This window comes from Myxine glutinosa, chromosome 4 (genome assembly GCF_964187855.1).
Source record: "Myxine glutinosa chromosome 4, kmMyxGlut1.1, whole genome shotgun sequence".
Taxonomy (NCBI): Eukaryota; Metazoa; Chordata; class Myxini; order Myxiniformes; family Myxinidae; genus Myxine; species Myxine glutinosa.
Window position 1 is genome coordinate 16610203 of NC_136264.1, and position 24874 is coordinate 16635076.

A 24874-nucleotide genomic window follows, 5' to 3' on the forward strand; every position below is an offset into this window, starting at 1 on the left:
CCCTGCTTTTCCCTTCGTGTGCAGGTAATGACTCGCATGTTGAGTCAGCAGCCTATTAATCCAAATCCACGAAGTGATCCAAAGTATTGGGACAGCACGTGCAAACTTTCAATTTCACTTCACACTGTTCACACATGAAAAATAAAATGCACTGGGTAATCTGAAAATGCAATGCAGCGTGCAACACAGAAGGGCGTTCTTACTGTACCTTGGAGCACTGTAAGCATAATGATGAAGCAAGTAGGCAAACTACAGGTGGAACCTCACCCATGGTGTCCGTTCACTTCGGCTAGGTCTTCAGCAGTCATGCCCTTTCCATCTTTCATGTTGATATCTACCCTGTGCCCTAAGAGAACCTTAACAAAGTCGATGTGACCATCGCTTGCTGCAATCATTAAAGGGGTCCTGAAAACACACACACACCATTTTTTAAATAAATCTTTCACAAACAGGGCTGCATGACTACATGTCATAAACATCCAAAATGAAGCAATGGATGAGAATAAAACATTTAATAAATCGTAACAATTCTACAATAATTATAGTCTTACAGATATGTAAGAGATATGTTCACTCAGCAGCAAGGAAACAAATGTCGTCGATATTCTCATTGCCTGAGGTTCAACACTACGCACCAATCCCCAAGTCTCTTTCCAGCCTATTTCAGTACAATGCAGGACAAAGGCCTCCCTCAACCCATGTAGAAGGGAGTTTTGGCATACTCGCCACACTTGCGAAGTCCGGGTTTCCAAGAATGATCAGCCACAGGAATCGAACCCACACCAATCAGTGCAGAAATAAATGCCTCATTAACCATGAACCCAAAAAATGTATTGATCACCTTTGTTTTTTATCATTCAAGTTCCCATTTGCCCTTTCATTGAGCAGCAGCTGAAATATATCAAAGTGCTTTCCGATGACAGCAAGGTGCAGAGGGGTACTGCCATCCTGCAGACACACAGATGTGTAAAACATGCATATATATTATATTTATTATGTAAAGCTACTCAACAGGTACACAGTTTAAAAATTCACGAAAATAATGTATCACACTAGAATGACACTCTTCGACGTCATGACGTCGACCGATATGCCTCCGCCCACATTATTACATCATTATACATACTTGTACAAAGTTTGATTTAAATCCATTCAGCTGTTCTCAAGTTTCACATTTTTACCTGACATGACCTCTGATCTCACCAACATCACAAAAACACGTCACTCCTCACCTTTGACGCCAAAATATATTCAGTTCATCGTTGCATCATAATATATACTTATACCAGGTTTGGGCAAAAGTCCCATCACTGGTTCACAAGTTATCACGGCAACAGAATTTTAACGAATATGACCTTTGACCTCTTAACGCAAAAATTTAATCGGTTCATGTTTACATCGTTATACATACTTGTACCAAGTTTGATTTAAATCCCTTCAGCTGTTCACAAGTTATCACATTTTTACCTACAATGACCTTTGACCTCTTGATGCCATAATCCAATGAGTTCATCTTTGCATCATATATACGGATACAAAGTTTGTTCAAAATCCCATCACTTGTCCACAAGTTTGCGTGGCAATATAATTTAAACTAAACATGACCTCTGACCTCGTGACCCCAAAATCTAATCAGTTCATCTTCACCTCATTATACACACCTGCATCGTTTTTACCTCATTATACAAGTTTGACTAAGATCCCTTCAGCCGTTCTCAAGTTATCGCGGTAACGAAAACCTATTACGGACGGACGGACAGACAGCTAGAAGGACAACATGAAAACATAATGGCTCCGGCAACTTCGTCTGCGGAGGCACAAAACTGCATCCATCATACTCCTAACTCGTCTTATCTTGCCGAAAAGCACACAGACATCATCTTGTGTGCAATTATATTACGATAACTCGTGCGCGTAAATGCAAATGTGAATTCTCTTTTTTTTTTACATGCTCCATGAATATGATATGTTGCTTTTTTGCGAGCCGGGCCCCTTCCCTCAGCCCGTCCCCACAGTTATCACGGCATGGGCGGTAACACTTCATGCAAGATAGTGCGCTGACGCCTGCCTCAACACATCGCTGCCGACGATTTACTCATTGGAATGGATAATTAATGCCAAGTTGACAGGGGTTGGAGCAACTCATTCGATCGCCTTCCGTGCATTTCCAAGGAACATGGCAATGTGTAATCATTGGATCCCAAAAGGAATTTCAAAGGCCAATGCATATTCAGTGCTTTGCTTACTCGCCTGCCAAAAGAGCTGCAGTGCAGTCTGCCACAAACTTTCGACTGTTCCCTTTTATTAGTCCCCTACCGGTGTACACCGGAGGGGACTATAGGTTTGCACGCCATCACTCCGTCAGTCCGTCACGCAAAGAACAGTTTTCCGGACTTTTTTTCTAAACTCTTAATGCTAATGAATTAGCTTAATGCTAATGACACATGGTTTCCTCATGATAAGTTACAGATCGAGTTCGAACTTCACGACGTTTCGATCATTTTTGACAAAGTTATGGCACTTTGAACTTTGGTAATTCTGATAATTCTGATGAATCTTAACTCAGTGCCATTTTAAGTTTTAATTTCCTTTAAAAAAGATTTTCTCTGCAATAATAGGACCGATTGAGATCAAATTTTCACCGTAGGGGGGACTCGGTCTATTGAATATTTTAATGGTAATTATGACGTCACAGGTCACGTGGTTCGACCGCCATATTGTTTTTCGTGAAAACACGAAAACTCCTTTTTCTCTGCAACGGCTGAACAGATCAAGGCCAAACTTTGCAGGCAGAATCGCATACCCATGACGAACAACAACGTCAGCGAGCATTACGACATGCATCACATGGTTTCAGAGTTATGACGTTTTTAAGCATGAACCTTTAAAACCGAACCCCTCCCTCATTTTTTAACCCCAATCGAGGGGAAACTTCACAGATCTGTTCAGCATGTCAGTCTACTAAAATGTCCTTTTGAAATTTGTGATAGGGCACGTGGTTTGGCAGACATCGTTAATTAAACGAAAATATTTTTAAAATGGATATCTCTGGTTTATTCGAGAGTTCTCCTCAAGCCGCACCGCTCGCCCTCAGCCTCGTCTGCGAACATTAAAAGTGCGACACAGCACGCGCTTTTGGGAGGGGTGGAGCCAAGCCGAGTAACATATATACATACACATCGATCATTGATAGTGAACCGGAAAATATAATAAATTACTGATATTTAGTGACTCGAAAGGTTCTTTATCAACAACTTATTTTGTCGTGCTTCTGCTGACCTGTCTGCAAGGTGTATAAATCGAAGTCCCGAGTGCGAATCACAGGTGAGCCCGTCCTGAGGTAATTAGCGATTGGGAATGATTCAGAACCTGTGGGTAAATAACCCTTGGTAATTTCCCCAAGTTTTCCGGACGACAGACTGCCGGTAGGGGACATGTATTGCAGCGCAATACTCAGAATGCTTGTTCCAATAGTGATCATACAGAGTACAGTTTATTTTTCAACATACTACAGACACAATAGTAATTGTTAGCATGTACAAAGGGTGATTACCAAAGGTATCCTTCAGTAAAATCTACATCTTTGCTTGGACAGGGTGTCCCAGAATAATGTGGGAACACTTCGTCAAGTAATGTTTTGTATGTTAATAACTACAATATTATAACTGTGATGGATCGAAGTAGTGTTCACAATGGGTAACATGTGGCATTAGCACACTCAGCATGTGGTACTAGCATACGTATTAATTTGATGGAGGAAAAGAGGGACAGGCGCGCATGCGGGTAGCTGTTCGCTTAGTTCGTTCCTGCCGAGTCCATTCGCCCAGCTGCTAGTCTGCGTGCATGTGTCACACCCGATTAGTACCCCCCCCCCACCCCCTCTGTCCAACAACTAATGCTGTAATCCTTAAGTAAAATAGGGTATATTCTTTTTCCAATTTCAGCTTTGGCCTCCAGCATTTTTAGGTTTGGACTCCCGTATAGTTATTTTCCCAGGAGCCACACGAACGACTGCACCGATCGCTGCACAGCTGCACCGATCGCTGCACAGATCGGACTCGGTGACCTCGGACAAAGACCTTTTATAAGGACATGGGTTGAATCCCTGCTTTAAAGAATGCCAACCCCCTCCCCGCCATCACGGTCATCTCTCCAACTCACAATCCCACGAGATATGCAGAAAGGACGACCCAAAACCAATTATCTTCTCTTTGATTCGTATATAAACATCATTAAAAGTAAATAATGACCTCGGCCAAATTTCAAATGACGTGAGTTTAATCTCTACATGAGAGAATGCCACCTAGCTATTTGGGTGGTGTATACGCTAACAGATCGCTGTCTCCACCGATCTTGCCAAGGCCGTAACACCTATCGGCTCAATATCCTTTTAACTGTTGACTTGGTAGTTTTTACAATGATGGAAACATTAACAATGTTGTTAAAAGTTTATTTTGTGATTAATTTGTGATTGGAGTTATGTTGTTTGGAATGAAAAAAAAGAGATATTGAGTTCAAGTAAATGACGACATGCCGTGATGGTTTCTACTTTCTAAACGTGAACTCCACGGATCGCCATATGCAGATTCGCCACGGACCAACGATCGACGTTTCTATACGTTTTTCATGGAAGTCCTTCACGAACTTGATGTCCATGTCTGATGTGCGATTGAATACAGGAATGACGGTGCTACAGGAATGTGGAATTTATTGGTTTAATGCTTTAGCATTCGCCATATCTGCATTGCCTGTTTGCTTCTGGCCTCCTACCCGTGCGTGGCACGGGTATCTCACTAGTCATGGTAATGTCAAAACATGTTCCTACAGTCCTTACAAATCAAAAACTCTTTACACCATCCTTACAATGTGCAGAGTAATAAGAAATAATTTGTTTTTGCTTTGCACTGTGATGGCAATCTTGCAATGTTATATAGTAGAGAAAGTCTGCCAATCAAAGAGTGACTCATAAACCTTGGCCAAGATAATGCATAACCATATTACCATGACACAAAAAATGGGTGCAGTTTTTGTAGTAAACAAACAGTACTTTACCTTGTTTTGTGCATCAATATTGGCCTTGTGTTGCAACATGGAAATCGCAACACTGGTGCTCGGAATAAGTGCTGTGAGGTGTAGCGCCGTATTGCCATTATCATCAGCCATGTTGGCATCGGCACCATGCTCGAGTAGCATAAAGGCACAAGCCTCATGCTGGCACTGTACAGCCTGGATACACAGAGAATAAAATGTGTTACGGATTCGGCCCTAATTATTGTTGGTATTATTCTTATTGTTGGTTCTCAGTAAGGGTTATTGTGGTTAAAAGGTTTAAAAGCACTCCTGGTAAAATGTGGCCGGAAATCGGATGGTTACCCAGAAGGAAAAAGGGAGCGAGGAAGAGGAGCGCGTAAGGCGGAGAAAAAACGAGGCGTTTTGGGGAACAGCTCCGCACCGAGCTTGGTCGAGCGTCCATGAAGAGGGAACTTTGAGTCCTGGAAAGGAAGCTCGTGTGAGCGTCGATACCGCTGGTGTCGTGGAAAAGCCTGTGAAGCCAGGTACAGGTGGGAGATTCCGGAGAATCTTCGCCTAGAGGCTGCGACCCGAGTAAGAAGATACCACCATTTCGGGGACCTCGCGCGTCGTTCGCGGACCCTTGATTAGTCACGTCCGCTGGTCCAGCCCTCCGGTGGTTTGCCGCAGATGTTGGTGCGCGACAGCGGCCTTTGAAGAATACGGTGCGGTTCGCGACTGCATGGTGTAGGTGCACGTTTGGATAGCGTCTTTGGGGATTCCTCTTTCCACCGCCAATTGGGGTTGGCTGGGACCACGTGACGGTCCCCACCTTACCTACATCTCCGTTCCCGCCTCATCGCCATCGCCTCTACGCCGGGAGCACCGTTGTGTGCTAGAGACATTGAGAAGGGCTCTGCTTCAGTCCCTGGGGGTGCCATGAGTCTGAGCTGGGTTACCATCTTAAGATTGGATTGCAGGGGTGATTGCCCCCATTGTTGTAGGGTGCTTTTTGGTGTGCTTTTAATATAATATTTGTTCATAACCCTTGGTGTGGTTCCATTATATTATTGATTTGATTGTTTCATTTGATGGTTTCATTGAGAGTTTCATTTTTGATTAATTTCAACAAAGGATAACATATTTTTCTGCCGGGGACCCTCACGGGGTTCGGAGGTTTACAGAGACCAGGGGATAGGGGAGGACCCTGTAACAAATGGCATCATGCATTGCTCTTCTTCTTCTTTCATATGCAGCACAACGCTGCAGGGTAGCATTATTGGCTGAGAGTGCGGCTGTGTCGCTGATGAAATGCCCTCTAAGCTCGGGCAGGCAGGAATTTGTAATTTGTTTAGGGCGCCGACGATATCTCGCCCACTCTTCGCTAAGAACACCGTGGGATATTTAACGTCCACCAACTAATGTTGGCAGACGGGACGCCCAATTTAACGCCCATCCGAGGGACGGCATACACATTGATGAATCATCCTGCCTTTGAAACACAGGAATGACCGTTTATACCCAGGTCGTGATTCAAACCCAGGCTAGACAGTTTGGAGGCGAGTGTGACGACCTCTAGGCCATCCTATCAGTCAGCCCAGCAAATTGATAATACATGTTAACTTCAATATTAAAAAAATCTTAGATCGACTCCCCTATGGCCCCCCTCCCACGACCCCACATCCCACCCCCAATTGAACGATCATTTACACTTTACAGTGAAAAAAAAGTAAAAAGTGTGTTATTGCCAATATATGTCTCGCTGTGTTTCCTGTATATCTCTGGAGGAAGATGTATATGTAAAGGCAGGCCACACATCTAAGCTTAAAGTAAATGCTGAATTCTATCATTTCATTACACAAATAACCTTGTTCACTTATGTTGGATAGTAGCTGTTGACAGTTTCACTAACTAAAGTTGTTTTCCCCAAAATCGCACAGATCTCTGGTTTGCACTCGAATGCCACAGCATGCACGTTTGGCAATTTAGCATGAACATTATTCACATGAAGATATAACTATCGAAAAAATATCTTTTGTTCAAAATGGCTTTGCACTTTAATGATGCTCCGAATACCTTAAACAAAGCAGATCGATTGTTGCTGTCACGTGCATTTACATCGATGGATTTTATTCCCATTAGGAAAGTGACGACATCTGCTCTTCCACTGACACAAGCCATGTGTAACGGTGTCCTACAGAAAACCAAGAGAACAGGACCATGTCAGTGAGATTCGCTGCCTGCCGTTGCAGCACAGAAATTGATAGCATAATACATAGTGTATGAGGTTTGCATGCACACAAGACAAGACCGCACTCTTCAGGCTCAGCTCTATTGATTGTGGCCTGCCCACCGCAAAGAATCGTGTAGATCATTTGATGTCCTCTACAATGTCCCTCGGCACAAAGCGATTTGGCATGCGACAACTTTAAATACACAATTGGTTCATGCCAAGAAAATGAGGTTACTTTACGAAGTAGAACGGCACTCGGTACAGCGCATACCTCCGCCAGCCTGAGTAGTTTACGTTTTATCCCCCACTGACAGGCCCGATCTGGATCCGGATGTCAACCAAAATCTAATCAGTTTGTTTTTGTCACCTACCCAACTCATCCACCAGTTTTGTCATAATGTATCCATAACTTTTTGAGATATTGTGCTACAGTCACGTGAAAAAGTAAATACACCCCATGTAAAGTTTTGACTTTTTCAACATATTTCAACATAGTTATTTGATCTTCATTTCAACAATATTGATAGATAAAGGTGATATAATATAACAAATATCATGAAACATTTACATTTTGTAGTCCATTGTATAATTTAAATAAACATAGATGCAAATTTCGCATGTGGAAAAAGTAAGTACACCTCATGAAATGTTTTTTAAAATCTTAACATATGTGGACATATCAATATTTGATCTTCATTTAAACAGTATCTATAGATAAAGGTGATTATCTATAGATATCTAGCCTAAATATCATATATATTATCTATAGATAATTATCCTATATCATATCTATCTAAACAGTATCTATAGATATCTAGCCCAACACCAGCCTGGTGTTGGGCTAGCGGCTAGGGTGCCAGCTTAGGATCCCAGGATCCTGGGTTCGAATCCCGGTCGATCGCTGAATTAACGCCAGGGGGTTGACTCAGCCTGTCATCCTTCCGAGGTCGGCTAATTGAGTACCAGTTCACTGGTAATTCCCTGCTTGTCGTAAAAGGCGACAAAAAGGGTTGGCGGCAGGAAGGGCATCCGGCCGTAAAACATTGCTTCAAAAAGGGGACCGAAAAACAACAACAACCACGGTCCCCAAAAAAGGCCAACCCCCGCTTTGCGGGGAAAAATGGCCTCTAAATGTGTTTTTTTTTTTTTTTTTTTTTATAGATAAAGGTGATCTAATTGAACAAAAAAACAATGAAAAATTGACTTTGCAATAATTCATTCAACAAAAAATTAACAGAGATGCCATTTATTTCTGTGGAAAAAGTAAGTACCGTACACCCTTGGCTCTAATAGGTGGTATTGCCCCCTTTGGCAGAAACAACCTCAAGTAGGCATTTCTTATAACTGTCTACCAGTCTCTGACATCGACTGGGAGAAATTTTTGCCCTCTCCTCCATGCAGAATTCTTTCAGCTGTGTGATGTTTGAGGGGTTTCTTGTATGCACAGCTCGTTTCAAATCCCCAACAACATCTCGATGGGATTTAGATCCGGGCTTTGACTTGGCCATTCCAGAACCCTCCATTTCTTTCTTTTCAGCCATTCCTTGGTGGATTTACTGGTAAGTTTAGGGTCATTGTCATGTTGCAATGTCCACCTTCGGTTGAGCTTCAACTTTCCGACAGATGGCCTCACATTATCCTCAAGCACCCTCTGGTACAATGAAGAATTGGTTTTTCCGGTCTTGCTGGCGAGGGTTCGTTTATTCTCAGCTCTCCATGCTATCCATCGAAATCGAAGTTAAGTAATTGTTCCCATTTGTATTTTCGTTATAACTATTTATTTTATGGTGTATATATTGTCTCCCGACGAAGATTTTCGGTGCAAATCTTTCATACCTGTATTGAAAATCGTGTTAATTCGGGTCGTGTTTTGAGGCCTTGTAGTTGTACAGTGAACACTGTACAACCTTGAGGCTTTGTTTTTCTCTCAGCGGTCCGTGTTTTTGTGATCCAATAACTTTCGTTCTCTGTTTTCCCAATCTTTTCACCCCATAGCCCTCTTCCTTGTGTAAATCACAACTCAAAAAAATCCAAAAAAAACCATTTCCTTCTCTGTTCTCATTCGTTTATTCATTCTTATTCGTTCGGTCGTTCGTTCTTCGACCACGTGTTTCTCCCCCATTTCCCCAGATAGATTGTCAAATTTCAACTCGTTATTTTATCGTCCATGCGTTATTGTTTTGATTATAGTTACTTTTGGTTTGAATTTCCTGTAACTTGTAATTATTTAATCGTGTTCTGCTCCTCGTGTGCGGCCTTGTAGTTGTACCCCCGTCGGTGTTTGTTATCTTAATCGTGTTTTGCTTGGCTCTTAGTTTTTTTCCCTTCTACCCCGAACATAATACTCTGTCTAACGTTCTAAATCCCCACCTCCCCCCCCCCCCCCAACCCCCAAAAACCAAACAAACAAAAAAAAAACCAAAAACATTTATTTTCCTTTCTCCACGTGTACTGTTGACTCATCCTGTATTTTCTGTCCAGGTGTGCTGTTCGCCCCGCCCCCATTAACTCCTTGCCATCCACCGTTTGCCCTTCACGTGACTCGTGGTGGTCCCTCTCGGCTCTCCCCCCGTTGGTATTTTTGTGCACATAAGATTGTTCACGGTTCTGTTTAAATATTATTTAAATATGTATAACCTTTCCCCTTCAGTGTTTTACTCAGTGGTATTTTACAACACGCTGTTTTTCTTCCTATTTAAAAGGCTTTTCTCAATTTCCTCTCCAACTCATTCCACCTCAAAAAAAAGAAATTCAATATCTTATACGTCTCCCTCACTACATGGTCTAAATTCACATTCATTCCATCCCTCCTCCATCATTCTGAACCGGATTGCTAACTTGAAAATCACAACAAACCCAATTTGTTTTCAATGTTCGTCTTTCATTAATCATCCACTTTCTAAACTCCCCTCTTGCCCCTCCCATCCAAATCCCTCCCCTTGCATCTACACTCCTAAACTCCCTCCTTGCCCCGCCACTCTTAAACTCCCCCCCTACCCCTCCACTCCTGAACTCCCCCCTTGCCCTTCCACTCCTGAACTCCCCCCTTGCCCTTCCCCTCCTAAACTCCCCCCTCACTCCTCCCCTTCAAAACTCCCCCCCAACCCCTCCCATTCAAATCTCCCCCCATACCATTCCTCTCCAATTCTCCCTCCTCCCCCCTCCTCCTCAAAGCTGCCTCCTCCCCACTTCGTCTCCCTTCTATCTCATACCTCCACCCCCACCAACCTTCTTCTTTCCTCTGCCCCCCCCTCAAACAACCCCTCTCTGTGCCTCATCCCTTCACCTTCAAACCTTTCATCCTCCTCATCCTTCCCTTTCTTGGAACTCTTCTGCAATCGCTGACACACTAACAACTGCTCTCCCTACCTCCCCCTCTCATCCTTCATCTTACCCTACTCCTCCCCTCCCCTGTCCTGTACCCGATGCTCCCCCTCTCTCTTCATTAACGGTATGGACCTCAAACATCCGGGGCCTTCGCTCAAACCTGACTGATCTCTCCATACAGGTTGCTTCTGACAATCCAGACTTGATCTGCTTAACAGAGACTTTCCTCCTTCAAGATGTCTCTGATTCCTTAATATCTCTTCCTGGTTACTCCCTCCTCCGGTATGATAGACCTGAGCCTCGGCCTGGTGGTGGGGTGGCTATCTTTATCAAAAACTCTCTTCCTCACTCTCCTTGCACTGCCCTCTCTCCTCCTCACCCCCAGGAGTACCTCTGGCTACGGCTTCCTCTCCGCTCCCACCTTTTGTTCATATGTGTTCTGTACCGTCCCCCAAACAGTGATGACTCCATCTACATTTCACTGTCTGACAACATGGACCAACTTCTATCCACTCATCCCAACTCTCTCTTCCTCATATGTGGTGACTTCAATTGTCATCATGCCACCTGGTTGGGTGTGGGTTCCTCTCTCACCAGTCATGGCACCTCAGCAAAGGACTTCTGTGACTCACTGGGATTGACACAATCTGTCAATTTCCCGACCCGGATCTCAGCCAATGGAGTATCTTCTCTTCTAGACTTGGTTATGACTAACTTCCCTGCTAATGTCTGCTGCTCTTCTTCTGCTCCAATCGGTTCTTCTGATCATGTGCTTGTCAAAGTGGACATCTCTCTGGCCATTCTCAGAGAGCCTCCTCAGCGTCGACGAGTCTGGCATTTCACTCAGGCCGACTGGGACGGTCTTCAAGCAGCCATCAATCGTCTGGATTGGTCTCCCATCTCCACTGCCTCTGACATCAATTCTTCCTGGGAATTCTTCCAAAGCAAACTGATCTCTCTCATGCACAGATTTATCCCATCTCGCCTTCAGTTGTCTTACCCTTCCTCCCGTCCATGGTACACTGAATCTTGTGGTGAGGCAGTTGCCCTGAAACAACTTGCCTTTGCCTCTTGGAAGGCTAATCCAACTGAAGGAAATCTCAGTTCCTTCCACCAAGCTCGGAACAAGTGTGTGTGTACCCTCAGGAGTGCCAGGAAGCACTATCTCTCCTCACTCAAGAATGAACTCTCAAACCTGTCTCCTTCCTCCAAATCCTGGTGGCGTCTGGTCAAATCCGTTTCTGGTGTTTGTTCCCCCTCCATCCCCTCCCTTACCTCAAATGGCCACACAGTTGACATCGCACGTGACAAAGCCGAATGCCTCAACTCTGTGTTTGCCTCAAAATCCTTAGTCCCAAACCCATCTCTCTCTGTTCCCACCTTTCCCAGTCGAACCAAACTGCTCCTGGACTCTGTGACCTTCTCTCCTGACAAGGTGGAGGAGTTTTTGTCAAACCTCGACTCTGATTCTGCAACTGGACCAGATGGCATCAGCCCACGGGTCCTAAAATCCTGCTCTGCCGCTCTATCTCACCCTCTCTCTGTTCTTTTCACCCTATCTTTTGCTCAAGGTCATCTGCCAGCATCCTGGAAATCAGCAAACATTACCGCTTTACACAAAAAAGGTGCAAAAACAGATCCTTGCAACTACAGACCAATCAGCCTGCTCCCAATTATCAGCAAAGTCATGGAATCCATCATTGCTTCGGATATGAAATCTTTCCTCTTCTCCAATGGCTTGATCTCTGATCATCAATTTGGTTTCAGACCAGGTCACTCTACTCTGGACATGCTGCTTCTGCTGTCTCAACAATGGATGGAGGTCCTCAATGCCAAACAGGAAATCAGAGCTGTCTCCCTTGACATATCACATGCCTTCGATACGGTCTGGCACCCAGCTCTGCTCACCAAACTCTCCTCCTATGGTATCCATGGAAATCTCCATGCATGGCTTGCGGACTTCCTCTCTGGTCGTAGTCAACGTGTGGCCCTGAATGGATTTCTCTCATCTCCCCTTCCCGTTCAGGCTGGAGTTCCCCAAGGCAGTGTGCTGGGCCCTGTGCTTTTTCTGGTCTTTATCAATGATCTCTCCGACTCTCTGGAAAATCCTCTGTATCTCTTTGCTGATGACTCCACTCTCTGCCGCTCCATTCCTCTTCCCTCAGATCGGCAGTCTGCAGCCTCCTCACTTTCTGAAGACCTGGACAAAATCACAGACTGGTCAAACATGTGGAACATGTCTTTCAATCCTGACAAATCTCACACTCTTACTATGTCGCTCCGAAAAGATCGACTGGACAACCCTCCCATCTACTTTCTCAACAATCCTCTCCAAGAAGTTCTGTCGCTCAAGCTTTTGGGTCTCACCATCTGCCATGATCTTTCTTGGGAAAACCACATTTCCAAGCTGGCCTCCAAAGCCAGTCGCCGACTGGGCATCCTCCGTCGTGCGAAGTCCTTCCTAGGCACACCTGAGCTCCTCACCACATACAAGGCTTTCATCCGCAGCTCAATGGAATACTGTTCTCCCCTATGGGCTGGTGCTCCTGCCTCACACCTGGCTCGGCTTCACGCTGTTGAATCCAAAGCTTTCAGAATCATTGGAATCTCCCGCGATGAAGCTATCTCTGAGAGCCTTTCACTCACTCACCGCAGGCAGGTAGGTGGTCTTTCTGTCTTCTACCGACTCCTCTCCGGCCTTGCTCCCCCAGCTCTCTCTGTGCTCTGTCCCCCAAATATTCCTACAGGTCGCACAAGATCTGCCAGCCACCCTCTGATGGTTAAACTGCCGAAATCTCGGCTCTCTGCTCACCTTCACTCTTTCATTCCTCTTTTCTCCCGCCTCTGGAACAAACTCCCACACTCACTTCAATCACACTCCTCCCTCCAGGTCTTCAAAACAGCTGTTCACCACCATCTCTTATCTTCCCCCATCCAAAACCTTGATCTTTTCTACCCCCACTAATTCACCCCAGATCCACCTTGTTTGAAATTCCAACTTCTTTCCTGGAAGTCTTGGCAGTGTCCATATGTTTTATACCTCTCCCACCCCCCCCCCCCTTCCCATGCCTCCCCCCCAAAGCCCTCTCCCTCCCACAGTTCTCTCGATGTCTCCATGTCTCTCGGTCCCTGCTCTCAAATGTTGTGTTTGTGTCCTTCCCCCTCTCTCCCCATCTTGTCTACCGCTCCCGATGTTATTTGTTTTGTGTGTCTGTTTGTCTTTCTGTGCGATTAATGTTCGCTCTTTCACGAGCCTCGATCTTGTATACAAAAAAAAAAAAAAAAAAAAAAAAAATTCATAGTGGATTCTATGATGGAGAGCTGCCCAGGCCCTGATGCAGCAAAGCTGCCCCAAAACCATAATATTTCCACCACCATGCTTTACAGTTGGTATCAGGTTCTTGTGGTCAAATGCTGTCTTTGGTTTTCGCCAAACATGTCTTCTGGTACTGTGGCCAAATAGCTCTACCTTTGACTCATCTGTCCAGAGAACATTGTTCCAGAAGTGCTGGTCTTTGCCAAGGTGTTCAATGGCAAACTTTAGTCTTGCCCTGATGTTCTTTCTGGACAGCAAAGGTTTCCTCCTGGCACACCTCCCATGTCAATCAAATTTGTGCAGCCTCTTTCTAATGGTAGACTCATGCACTTTGACATCAACAGTGGCAAGAGCTACCTGTAGGTCCCGTGATGACATTCTGGGGTTCTTAGAGACTTCTTTCAGCATCTTGCCGTCTGCTCTCGGGCTGAACTTGCTGGGGCGGCCTGGCCTGAACAAGTTGGCAGTTGTTTGGAATCTTCTCCACTTGTAGATGATCTTCCGGACAGTCGAATGATTGATTTCAAATTGTTTGGAGATCTTTTCAAATCCCTTCCCAGACTCGTAGGCATCTATAACCTTCTTTCTGAAGGCCTCAGATGGCTATTTTGATCTAGGCATGGTGACGCCGCGCACTTCAACAACAAAGAGCAAACCAAACGAAATGTCTGAGGTTTAAATAAGACAGGGTCCTCCAAGATCCTCTCGAACGATGTTCTAATCATTTGCACCTGAGTTGGTGCACCTGATTCTAATTTTAGGTATTTGAAGTAGTGATAAATGTAGGGGTGTACTTACTTTTTCCACATGCAAAATTTGCATTTATGTTTATTTAAATTATACAATGGACTACAAAACGTAAATGTTTCATGATATATGTTATATTATATCACCTTTATCGATTAATATTGTTGAAATGAAGATCAAATAGCTGTATGTTGAAATATGTTGAAAAAGTCAAAACTTTACATGGGGTGTACTTACTTTTTCACGTGACTGTATATATCGTTTTTGGCCCCATCTCCCAATGCTGATACATCACTTTAAAAAATTCTCATATCCGGATCCGTATCTTCACCAAATTTGAAACATTCACCTCATCACACACCCAACCTGTCCACCAAGATTCATCCAAATCCGTTCATAACTTTTTGAGATATCCTGCTCAGAGACAGAGAAACAGACAGACAGGTGTGAAAACAACCTCCGTCCACCTTCGGTAGCAAAAGTAAACAAACCGTCTATTTTTAAAACTGACAAACTGGTGCAAAAGTGGAACAGGAATCACCATTGAAAGTGAGCAATCGAGTAAAACCATGACCCAAGTTAATTTTTCCATGTACACCATGGTGCTTCTTCCGCAACAACTGCTCTACAAGCATAATAACAAAAATATTCGACATCATGGGCCAATCGACTACAGGTTTTGTATCTTATGCGACGGGATACCTAGAAAACAGACCGTGCAGTCCAGAGAACATGAAGGTGATGAAAAACCACGAGTTGCACACCTGTGATCTTTATCAAGAAGGTTGACATCGTATTTCATTGTGAGACACCTCAGTCGAGGGAGATCGCCTGTTGAAGCAGCTTTGTGCAACTTTCCCAGGCCTTTCTCCTTTACGTTACTGCTGCCAGGGTCCAGGCTTCCCGACTCCAAGCCACCTTGAGTGAATCCCTTCTTTTTCTTCACAATTCCAAACAGTTTCTTCATATCTACAACCGGCTTGGAATTGTCAAACAAATGCACTGTCCAACATTTGTCTTCGTTCCATCAAACCTAACAGTGGAGAAGAAACACAATGTGTAGTATGTATTAATAATTTTTACGGCGTAGCCATAGGGCAAAGCCGTCTAGAACAGTGTTCGTCAGTCGGTATGTCCCCTCAAACGTATACCAATCAGAGCTGAGGATCTGGTCACATGACAGGGTGATGTGATGTCCTTACGGCGGTACGGCAGCTAACTCTCCACACCAGGCATTTTGATTCCAATTTCGTTCAGGCCAAACATATCGTCGAACCTGCCATATATGACAATCGCCATACTCTATCTTTACGTTTTTCATTCAGTGTGAAACACAAACAAACAGATTGTTAAAATGACCATCAAATATCGAAAGCATCGGCATTATGTCTCTTCCAACAAAACGGTACGCATAGGCCTTAGGCTTCATGCCTCACCTTTGGGCCGTTTCGGAACAAATTAAGCCCAGGTTTCTTTATACAGTAGTGTATCGTTTCAGTAGTATCGTTTTCGTAATAATAATAATATATATATGAAATATCACCATAACACTTTAATCTCAATGTCGTGAATACAAAAGTATTGGATTGAAACGGTGTATGGTTCATGAATCAATGATAAGCGGTGTATGGTACTAGCAACCACGGAAGTAAGGAATTCGCCTCGGTTTTTTTTATAGCATGTTATTAACCCAACCCTTGTGGGGTAAAATATTACAGTAGATTTTCCCTCAGTTCTGCAAGTAAAACTTACCTCACGGATGTCGGGATTCCTCCAAATTTATTTGTGTAATGTTATGAACAGAACAGAACAACTTTGGTGTTGCGCTAGCGGCTAGGGTGCCAGCTTAGGATCCTAGGATCCTGGGTTCGAATCCCGGTCGCTCGCTGAATTAACGCCAGGGGGGTTGACTCAGCCTGTCATCCTTCCGAGGTCGGCTAATTGAGTACAGGTTCACTGGTAATTCCCTGCTTGTCGTAAAAGGCGACAAAAAGGGTTGGCGGCAGGAAGGGCATCCGGCCGTAAAACATTGCTTCAAAAAGGGGACCGAAAAACAACAACCACGGTCCCCGAAAAAGGCCAACCCCCGCTTGTGGGGGGAAAAAATGGCCTCTAAAGGTGTTTTTTTTTTTTTTTTTTTATGAACAGCATTAGCAACTGTTTAAAAAGCTAATCATGCATGTTTGTGGTTTATAATATTTTACGAGCCAGGCTCCACCGCTGTTAGACTTTCGGTCTTGTTTTGTCGAGTAATACATACTGGAATTGCTCAATCTTTTGTTTATTATCGCGAAAACGGTAAAGTTTTACAATGACCTATCGGTGACAATCGTGCTTCATGGCGTAGTTATCAATGCCAATGCTTGTGGAAATTACAGTACATTATTGCATTACCTGTGGCCAAAAAATGCAAAGTTAATGTGACTCTCTTCAGCTGAGATGACGCCCCTGAATGTCGTGTTTCTCCTCACGATCCACTGATGGACATGCTTCACAAGCTCATTAGAGTGTCAGGGTAGCAGAGTAGCTGTTTTTCAGCTACCTTAGGGAGTGACATCACTGCCCTATATGAGTCCCGGGCTCAGCTGTCTCTGGCTGACAGTACCTGGTATGGGCTCCTTGTCCAGGGTAACGGATCCCCACTGCCATGTGCGTAAAGCCTCTTTAGGCTAAGGCTATGAGAAGGACACTCAGATATCAAACCACACCTGTAGGTCAGCCTGGGCAGCACTACATCGTGGATAAATGTGCCCATGAAAGTCAGTGGTGGCACAAATTTAGGCATCACTGCACAGCTTCTGCAAACAGCTGTGTCCACTTTGGACATCAAGGGCAGTGGTCATCATACCAAGGACCATGCCAGTCTGCTGTGCCTTTGTGCATCAGACTTCACGTTGCGTTTACTGCACCTGCAGCCAACAACGCTCATAGGAATAGAGAGTTGTGAGAGGGATAGCACACACCTCTAACACTTTAATCGCTTCTTTGTGCAGGTTTTTCCCTTCATTGGCACCAGCTCAGCTGCTCACCACCCATTTTTACCTAAGTCATGCAGCAAGGGAGAAATGATATCAGGGATAGGCAGAGGATACTGCTGGGAGTCCCTAGTCACGAGTCCACATGTATGACGGTCCAAGTGTGATGGTTGTTTTGTCATTTACCAGGAGCAACAGTGACGTTTGTATCCTGCTTGAGCGTAAGAGCAGCCTTCTTCAGGGGTAGCACTGCTCTCTCCACATGGAGAAGGGAATATAAAAAGTACAAATGGACGCACGAACGGGCTTTGCATTTTCAGATGCTTTCTAGTTTAGCATTGCATTTTCCTCCATGTTTCATGATGCCTTCGAAGATTGCACCCGGGAATAATGATCCAATATCGCACCGACAGTTGTGTCTTTATGTTGCAGCGCCTGAAGGCCAAGTCCAGAATCATAGAAATGTTGCTCCATGACCTACTTTTCACTGATGACTGTGCACTCTTCAGTCATATTCTCTAAGATATGCAATTTATTGTCAACTCCTTTGCGCAATCTGCTCGTCGCTATGGCCTAACGATTAGCCTCAAGAAGACCGAGGCTATGCTTCAGCCGAGACCAGAAGGTATATCACATATACTGTTCCATCCATTACCATTGATGACGCCACGAAAGGTTGTATACAAGTTCTGCTACCTTGGAAGTGTCCTCTCTCAAAATGCAATTATGTGATGACAAAGTAACATCAAGACTCGGTAAAGCATGTGTGTCTTTTGGAAGATTGACGCAACACCATTTGCATGAACATGGCATTCGCCTGGGCACCAAGATCAGTGTCTATCGTGCCGTTGTCTTATCAACACTCCTGTACAGATGTGAATCTTGGACATCCTTTCGTCGCCAAATCAAACGCCTTGATCAATTCGATATGCGATGCCTTTGCAAGATTCTTGGCATGCAAGATTCCGAAAACCTCAATCCTAGACCGTTGTCGTATCCAAGGAATTGAGTATTTCCTGATGCGAGCCCAGCTTCGCTGGTCAGGACACCTCATGCGCATGGAAGACCATATAACCACAAGAGTGCTTTTCTAAGGACAACTTAAATTTGGTAAACAGTCACATGGTGGACAAAGAAAGCACAATAAGGACGTCCTTATGTCTACACTCAGGTCTTGTGCCATTCCAGTTGTCACCTGGGAACATCAGGCCACAAACAGGTCAGCTTGGCGTAACATTTGCAGCAAAGGCCGAGCCCACTTTGAATGTGGGAGACTCGCCATTGAGAGACAGCGGAGACAAGAAAGGAAAACCTGCCAACGTCCATCTCCGCAAGGACCAGTCTATACCTGTGGTGGTTGTGGTTGACGCTACGGGTCCCGCATTGGACTATGCAGCCATTGCATAATGCACAACGCACAATCATTAGTGAGCATGTCAATGAAGGGAAGAGATATGTCGAAAACGACGACTCACACCATCAGTGTCAGATGCATCCTCTAGATATTAGTACCACAGCCCTCATCTTCCACAGCAATTTCCACCAGAAAGTTGTTGAACACTCCATGAGCCAACGTTCTCTCCACCCAAGGCTTTACCAACAGCTGCTTCTCCGTCCTGGCACGCTGTAGGCGATGTACCAGCACTAGTACCAAAGCAGCATCACTCAGAGCTTTCACCCTTCATCCTCTCCCTGCATTTTGTTCTCATTTTCATTCATTTTGCCAAAAATAGCAGCATCAACAATCGTGTAGTGCGGGACAAAAGTGTGGCAGTTTCCAACAAAACAAGATTGCACAAGATTCATCTCCTACAATGTTGTTGCGTTGCTTCAGCGAACATTGGCTCAGGTGTGACGGCCTTAATTAGACACAAGAAGAGAGCATGGAGGAGATACAGTCGTGGCCAAAAATATTGGCACCTTTGCACTTTTTTCAAATAATGCACCATTTCTTCCAGAAAATTGTTGAAATAAAAAATATTTTGGTATCCACATCTGTATTTCTTTTGTTTGCAGAGAAACAAAAAAAAAATGGGGAAAAAATTACTAAATCTTAGCTTATTCCACACAGAAACCAGAAAATGGTCCGGACAATATTATTGGCACCTTTTAGAAGTTGTTAGAAATCATTAGATTTCAAGCAGGAAATTCTCCTTTACTTTGGAATTGAACTCACCTGTGGTGAGTTGCAGGTACCTGCGGTAAAAAAAAAAAAAGACTCAGAGACTCCTCCTCACTCACCACATTCAAAACATCACTCAAGACCCACCTGTTCAGCACTGCATTCAACATTCAACCCACAGCATTTAACCCCTGACTATCACTTCTCCTTCTCCCTCCTTTTGCTTTAAATATTTCCCTATTGATTCTTGTCTTTTTGCAATTGTTGTTTTCATGTTTTGTTATGCATTATGTTTTGCACTCTGTCAAAGCGCCTTTGGGCTTCATGAAAAGCGCTGTACAAAATAAATGAATTATTATTATTATTATTATTATTATTATTCAACCAGTTTGAATAGAGAAAAGGAGTCATTCTGCTGTTTTGTGTCACTGTGTGTACCGCAATGAGCATGGAGAAAAGAAAGAAAACCAGAGAATTGCCTGAGAAGGTCAGACACAATATTGTAGCCAAGCATGGACAATCTCAAGGCTAAAAGTCCATCTCCAGAGACCTTGATGTTCCTGTGTCCACAGTACGCAATGTTATCAGGAAGTTTAAGGCCCATGGCACTGTCGTCAACCTCCCTGGACATGGCCGCAAGAGAAAACTTGATCGAAGATTGCAGCGAAGGATTGTTCGAATGGTGGAGAAAGCACCTCGATCAACTAACAAACAGATTCAAGCTGACCTTCAGACACAAGGTACGACAGTTACAACTCGCACCATCCGTCGCCAACATCAACGAAAGGGGGTTCCTTGATAGGACCCCACAGCTGAGACAAAGAAAAAGAAAGCATGACTGGAGTTTTCCAAAACACACCTGAACAAGCCAAAATCCTTCTGGGAGAATGTCCTGTGGACAGATGAGACCAAATTAGAGGTTTTTGATAAAGCACATCATCTCTATGTTTACAGAAAAAAAAAATGAAGCCTTCAAAGAAAAGAACACCTTTCCTAGAGTCAAACATGGAGGAGGTTCAGTGATGTTTTGGGTTGCTGTGCTGCCTTTGGCAATGAGTGCCTTGAATGTGTGCATGGCATCATGAAATCAGGAGATTACAAAGGTATTTTGGAGCACAATGTTCAATCCAGTTTCAGAAAACTGGGTCTCCATCGAAGGGCATGGGTCTTACAGCAGGACAATGACTCCAAACACACTTCAAAAGCACCCAGGAATGGTTCAAGACAAAACGCTGGACTGTTCTGAAGTGGCCAGCAATGAGTCCAGATCTAAATCCCATTGAACACCTGTGGGGAGATCTGAAAACAGCAGTTGAGAGAAGGCACACTTCAAATCTGAGAGAACTGGAGCAGTTTGCACAAGAAGAGTGGGCCAAACTGCCAGGAGAGAGGTGTAGGAAGCTGACAGGGCTATTTTCTCTACTCAATAAGATGACTGAGACAGAGAAAACCACATTCTTGAAGGCAATTTATTTAATACTTGCTAAAAACAGAACACAGCACATACTCTTCATTAACACAACACACTGTGGACGTCCATACAGATTCTCTCTTTCCTCCGAGAGTCTTGTCTCTTATAATCGTGTGGTTTATTTGAAGACAGTGTAGAGAAGCAGATGGGTCTTACAAAGGTCATAATAGTTCATTTTATCCAAGACAAGTTGGCGCCGCCATCCAGACCTTTGACAAGTTATAGACTGGAAGAATGTGCAGTCCGAGATAAGAGGACGAGTTTGCACTTTAGCCAGCAAACTGCTCAGAGCAGGTCAAAAAGGTCACCACATGAGCTTCTCTCTGCTCCAAGCTCCAGCACCATTTAAAATTATATTTCTAACGATTATATAATTTTCCCAAAGCTCATCTTCATTATTATTAGCATAAGCACATTAATAATTGTAATATCTTGCTATCATCAGAGTTTTAGACCCAAGCAATTTGGATGTAAGTGAAAACTCACTTAGATGGACATATTCAGATAGTCAATCATACTGAAGTCCTGAAAGACTTCTCCAAAGCTCATTCATGGCTGGAAGAAGCTCTTGACTGCAGTTATTTTGTCCAAAGGCCGTGCTACCAAATATTAAGTCGAGGGTGTCAATAATTTTGTCAATGCCATTTCTGTTTATTTTCTGATTGAAAAGGACATATTAAGTTCTGAATCAAAAACAAAAGTTCTGAAATATTAACAGTGAAATAAAGAATTGTGGAAACCAAATACTTTCGTCAATTTCAACTTATTTTTCGAGAAAATTGTGAGTTATTTTTAAAAAGTGCAAGGGTGCCAATATTTTTGGCTACGACTGTGTGTAGAAACCAAGGAAACATTTGACAACTTGAAGTTTGACAGAATTAGGAATTAATTACAAGAAACCTTTTGCAATCACTTTGGAAGAAATCTTGCCAGGAGCGTTTGTTTGTGCCAGGAGTACTGGGTCTAACGCTGTTTGCGAGGAACATCAATGACCTTCCTTGTAATATCCAAAGCATCATTCAGATCTATGCACACAACATCAAAAGCTACAGATCGGCACATGGCAAATGCACCGTTCTTCACCTTGGGGGAGGAAATCCAGAAGAAAGGTACCGTACTACATACATGAACAGGAACTGCAAAGTGTAAAAGGAAAAACGGACTTGGGAGTCATTATCGACAAAAAAAAACCCAAAAAATTAAAAACTTCACTTTCATAAGCATGTCGCTACAGCAGTGAGTGAGGCCATTGGTATGTTGGGTCTTATTAAGAGAACCTTCACTGTTCTAGACAAAGACACTCTTCCTCTGCCGTTTACTAAGCAACAGCTTGGCATCCAAGATATGTATCAGACATACATAGCTCTGCCGCTCTATCTCACCCTCTCTCTGTTCTTTTCACCCTATCTTTTGCTCAAGGTCATCTGCCAGCATCCTGGAAATCAGCAAACATTACCGCTTTCCACAAAAAGGTGCAAAAACAGATCCTTGCAACTACAGACCAATCAGCCTGCTCCCAATTATCAGCAAAGTCATGGAATCCATCATTGCTTTAGATATCATATCCTTCCTCTCCTCCAATGGCTTGATCTCCGATCATCAATTTGGATTCAGACCAGGTCATTCTACTCTGGACATGCTGCTTCTGCTGTCTCAACAATGGATGGAGGTCCTCAATGCCAAACAGGAAATCAGAGCCGTCTCCCTTGACATAGCACGTGCCTTCGATACGGTCTGGCACCCAGGTCTGCTTAACAAACTCTCCTCCTATGGTATCCATGGAAATCTCCACGCATGGCTTGCGGACTTCCTCTCTGGTCGTAGGCAACGTGTGGCCCTGAATGGATTTCTCTCATCTCCCCTTCCTGTTCAGGCTGGAGTTCCCCAAGGTAGTGTTCTGGGCCCTGTGCTTTTTCTGGTCTTTATCAATGATCTCTCCGACTCTCTGGAAAATCCTCTCTATCTCTTTGCTGATGACTCCACTCTCTGCCGCTCCATTCCTCTTCCCTCAGATCAGCAGTCTGCAGCCCCCTCACTCTCTGAAGACCTGGACAAAATCACAGACTGGTTAAACAAGTGGAACATGTCTTTCAATCCTGACAAATCTCACACTCTTACTATGTCTCTCCGAAAAGATCGACTGGCCAACCCTCCCATCTACTTTCTCAACAATCCTCTCCAATAAGTTCTGTCGCTCAAGCTTTTGGGTCTCACTATCTGCCATGATCTTTCTTGGGAAAACCACATTTCCAAGCTGGCCTCCAAAGCCAGTCGCCGACTGGGAGTGGGCATCCTCCGTCGTGCGAAGTCCTTCATCGGCACACCTGAGCTCCTCACCACATACAAGGCTTTCATCCGCAGCTCAATGGAATACTGTTCTCCCCTATGGGCCGGTGCTCCTGCCTCACACCTAGCTCAGCTTCACGCTGTTGAAAGCAAAGCTTTCAGAATCATTGGAATCTCCCGTGATGAAGCTATCTCCAAGGGCCTTTCACTCACTCACCGCAGACAGGTAGGTGGTCTTTCTGTCTTCTACCGATTCGTCTCCGGCCTTGCTCCCCCAGCTCTCTCTGTGCTTTGTCCCCAAAATATTCCTACAGGTCACACAAGATGTGCCAGCAACCCTCTGATGGTTAATCTGCCGAAATCTCAGCTCTCTGCTCACCTTCACTCTTTCATTCCTCTTTTCTCCCGCCTCTGGAACAAACTCCCACACTCCCTTCAATCCCACTCCTCCCTCCAGGTCTTTAAAACAGCTGTTCACCACCATCTCTTATCTTCCCCCATCCAAAACCTTGATCTTTTCTACCCCCACTAATTCACCCCAGATCCACCTTGTTTGAAATTCCAACTTCTTTCCTGGAAGTCCTGACAGTGTCCATATGTTTTATACCTCCCCCCCCCCTTCTCATGCCCCCCACGCCCCCCCTTCTCATGCCCCCACGCCCCCCCCTTCTCATGCCCCCCACCCCAAAGCCCTCTCCCTCCCACAGATCTCTCGATGTCCCTGCTCTCAGATGTTGTTTGTGTTCCTCCCCCTCTCTCCCCATCTTGTCTACCGCTCCCCATGTTGTATGTTTTATGTGTCGGTTTGTCTTTCTGTGTGATTAATGTTAGCTCTTTCACGAGCCTCGATCTTGTGTACAAAAACAAAAACAAAAAAGACGGATAAACTGGAGAATGTGCAGAGAAAGGAACTAAAACTCATATCTGCCATCATCAGACAAGTACTGAAGTACCCCACCAAGGTAGACCAAGGGGGTTTGATATCCATTATGGGCATTACAAGTAGAGCAGAGGAGATATGATCCAGACATGCGCAGGCCTTTAAAACACAACTTCATATACATTGGTAAACGAGGAAGTTTAGCCTGCACTACCTCTCTGTCTTGCAGTTCCTCGTACAAGTATTTAGCAAATTTATGAACCAAAATATGTGAACACCGGAAGATTTCAACACGACCCATCATCTTGTTCTGGACACATGATGAGGATCTTCAACTTCATTTGCAAGGCTGCGGGGTAGCGCCGCTGGCTGAGGGCATGGCTGTACCCCTGATGCAGTGCCCTCTGCTGGTTCGGGCAGGAATTTGTAATTTGTTTATGATGCCGGCGATAAATGGCCTACTCTTCACAAAGAACACCACGGGATCTTTCACGACCACCAATGGAT

The 24874-nt window shown here is 44.3% G+C and overlaps 1 protein-coding gene across 3 annotated transcripts in view; it reads right to left on the reverse strand.

The window, feature by feature from the left end:
- LOC137424465 (ankyrin repeat domain-containing protein 26-like) overlaps nucleotides 1–24874 on the reverse strand; it is a 159893-nt gene that overhangs the window by 133511 nt on the left and 1508 nt on the right. For all 3 annotated transcript variants that reach the window (XM_078775498.1, XM_078775499.1, XM_078775500.1), the window contains exons 2-6: nucleotides 15398–15666; nucleotides 7087–7204; nucleotides 5053–5226; nucleotides 842–948; nucleotides 268–405 (exon numbers count right to left, since the gene is read on the reverse strand). In XM_078775498.1, coding sequence (XP_078631624.1) covers nucleotides 268–405; nucleotides 842–948; nucleotides 5053–5226; nucleotides 7087–7204; nucleotides 15398–15600 — 740 coding nt within the window. In that variant the 5' untranslated portion in view covers nucleotides 15601–15666. The remainder of the gene's footprint in view (nucleotides 1–267; nucleotides 406–841; nucleotides 949–5052; nucleotides 5227–7086; nucleotides 7205–15397; nucleotides 15667–24874) is intronic.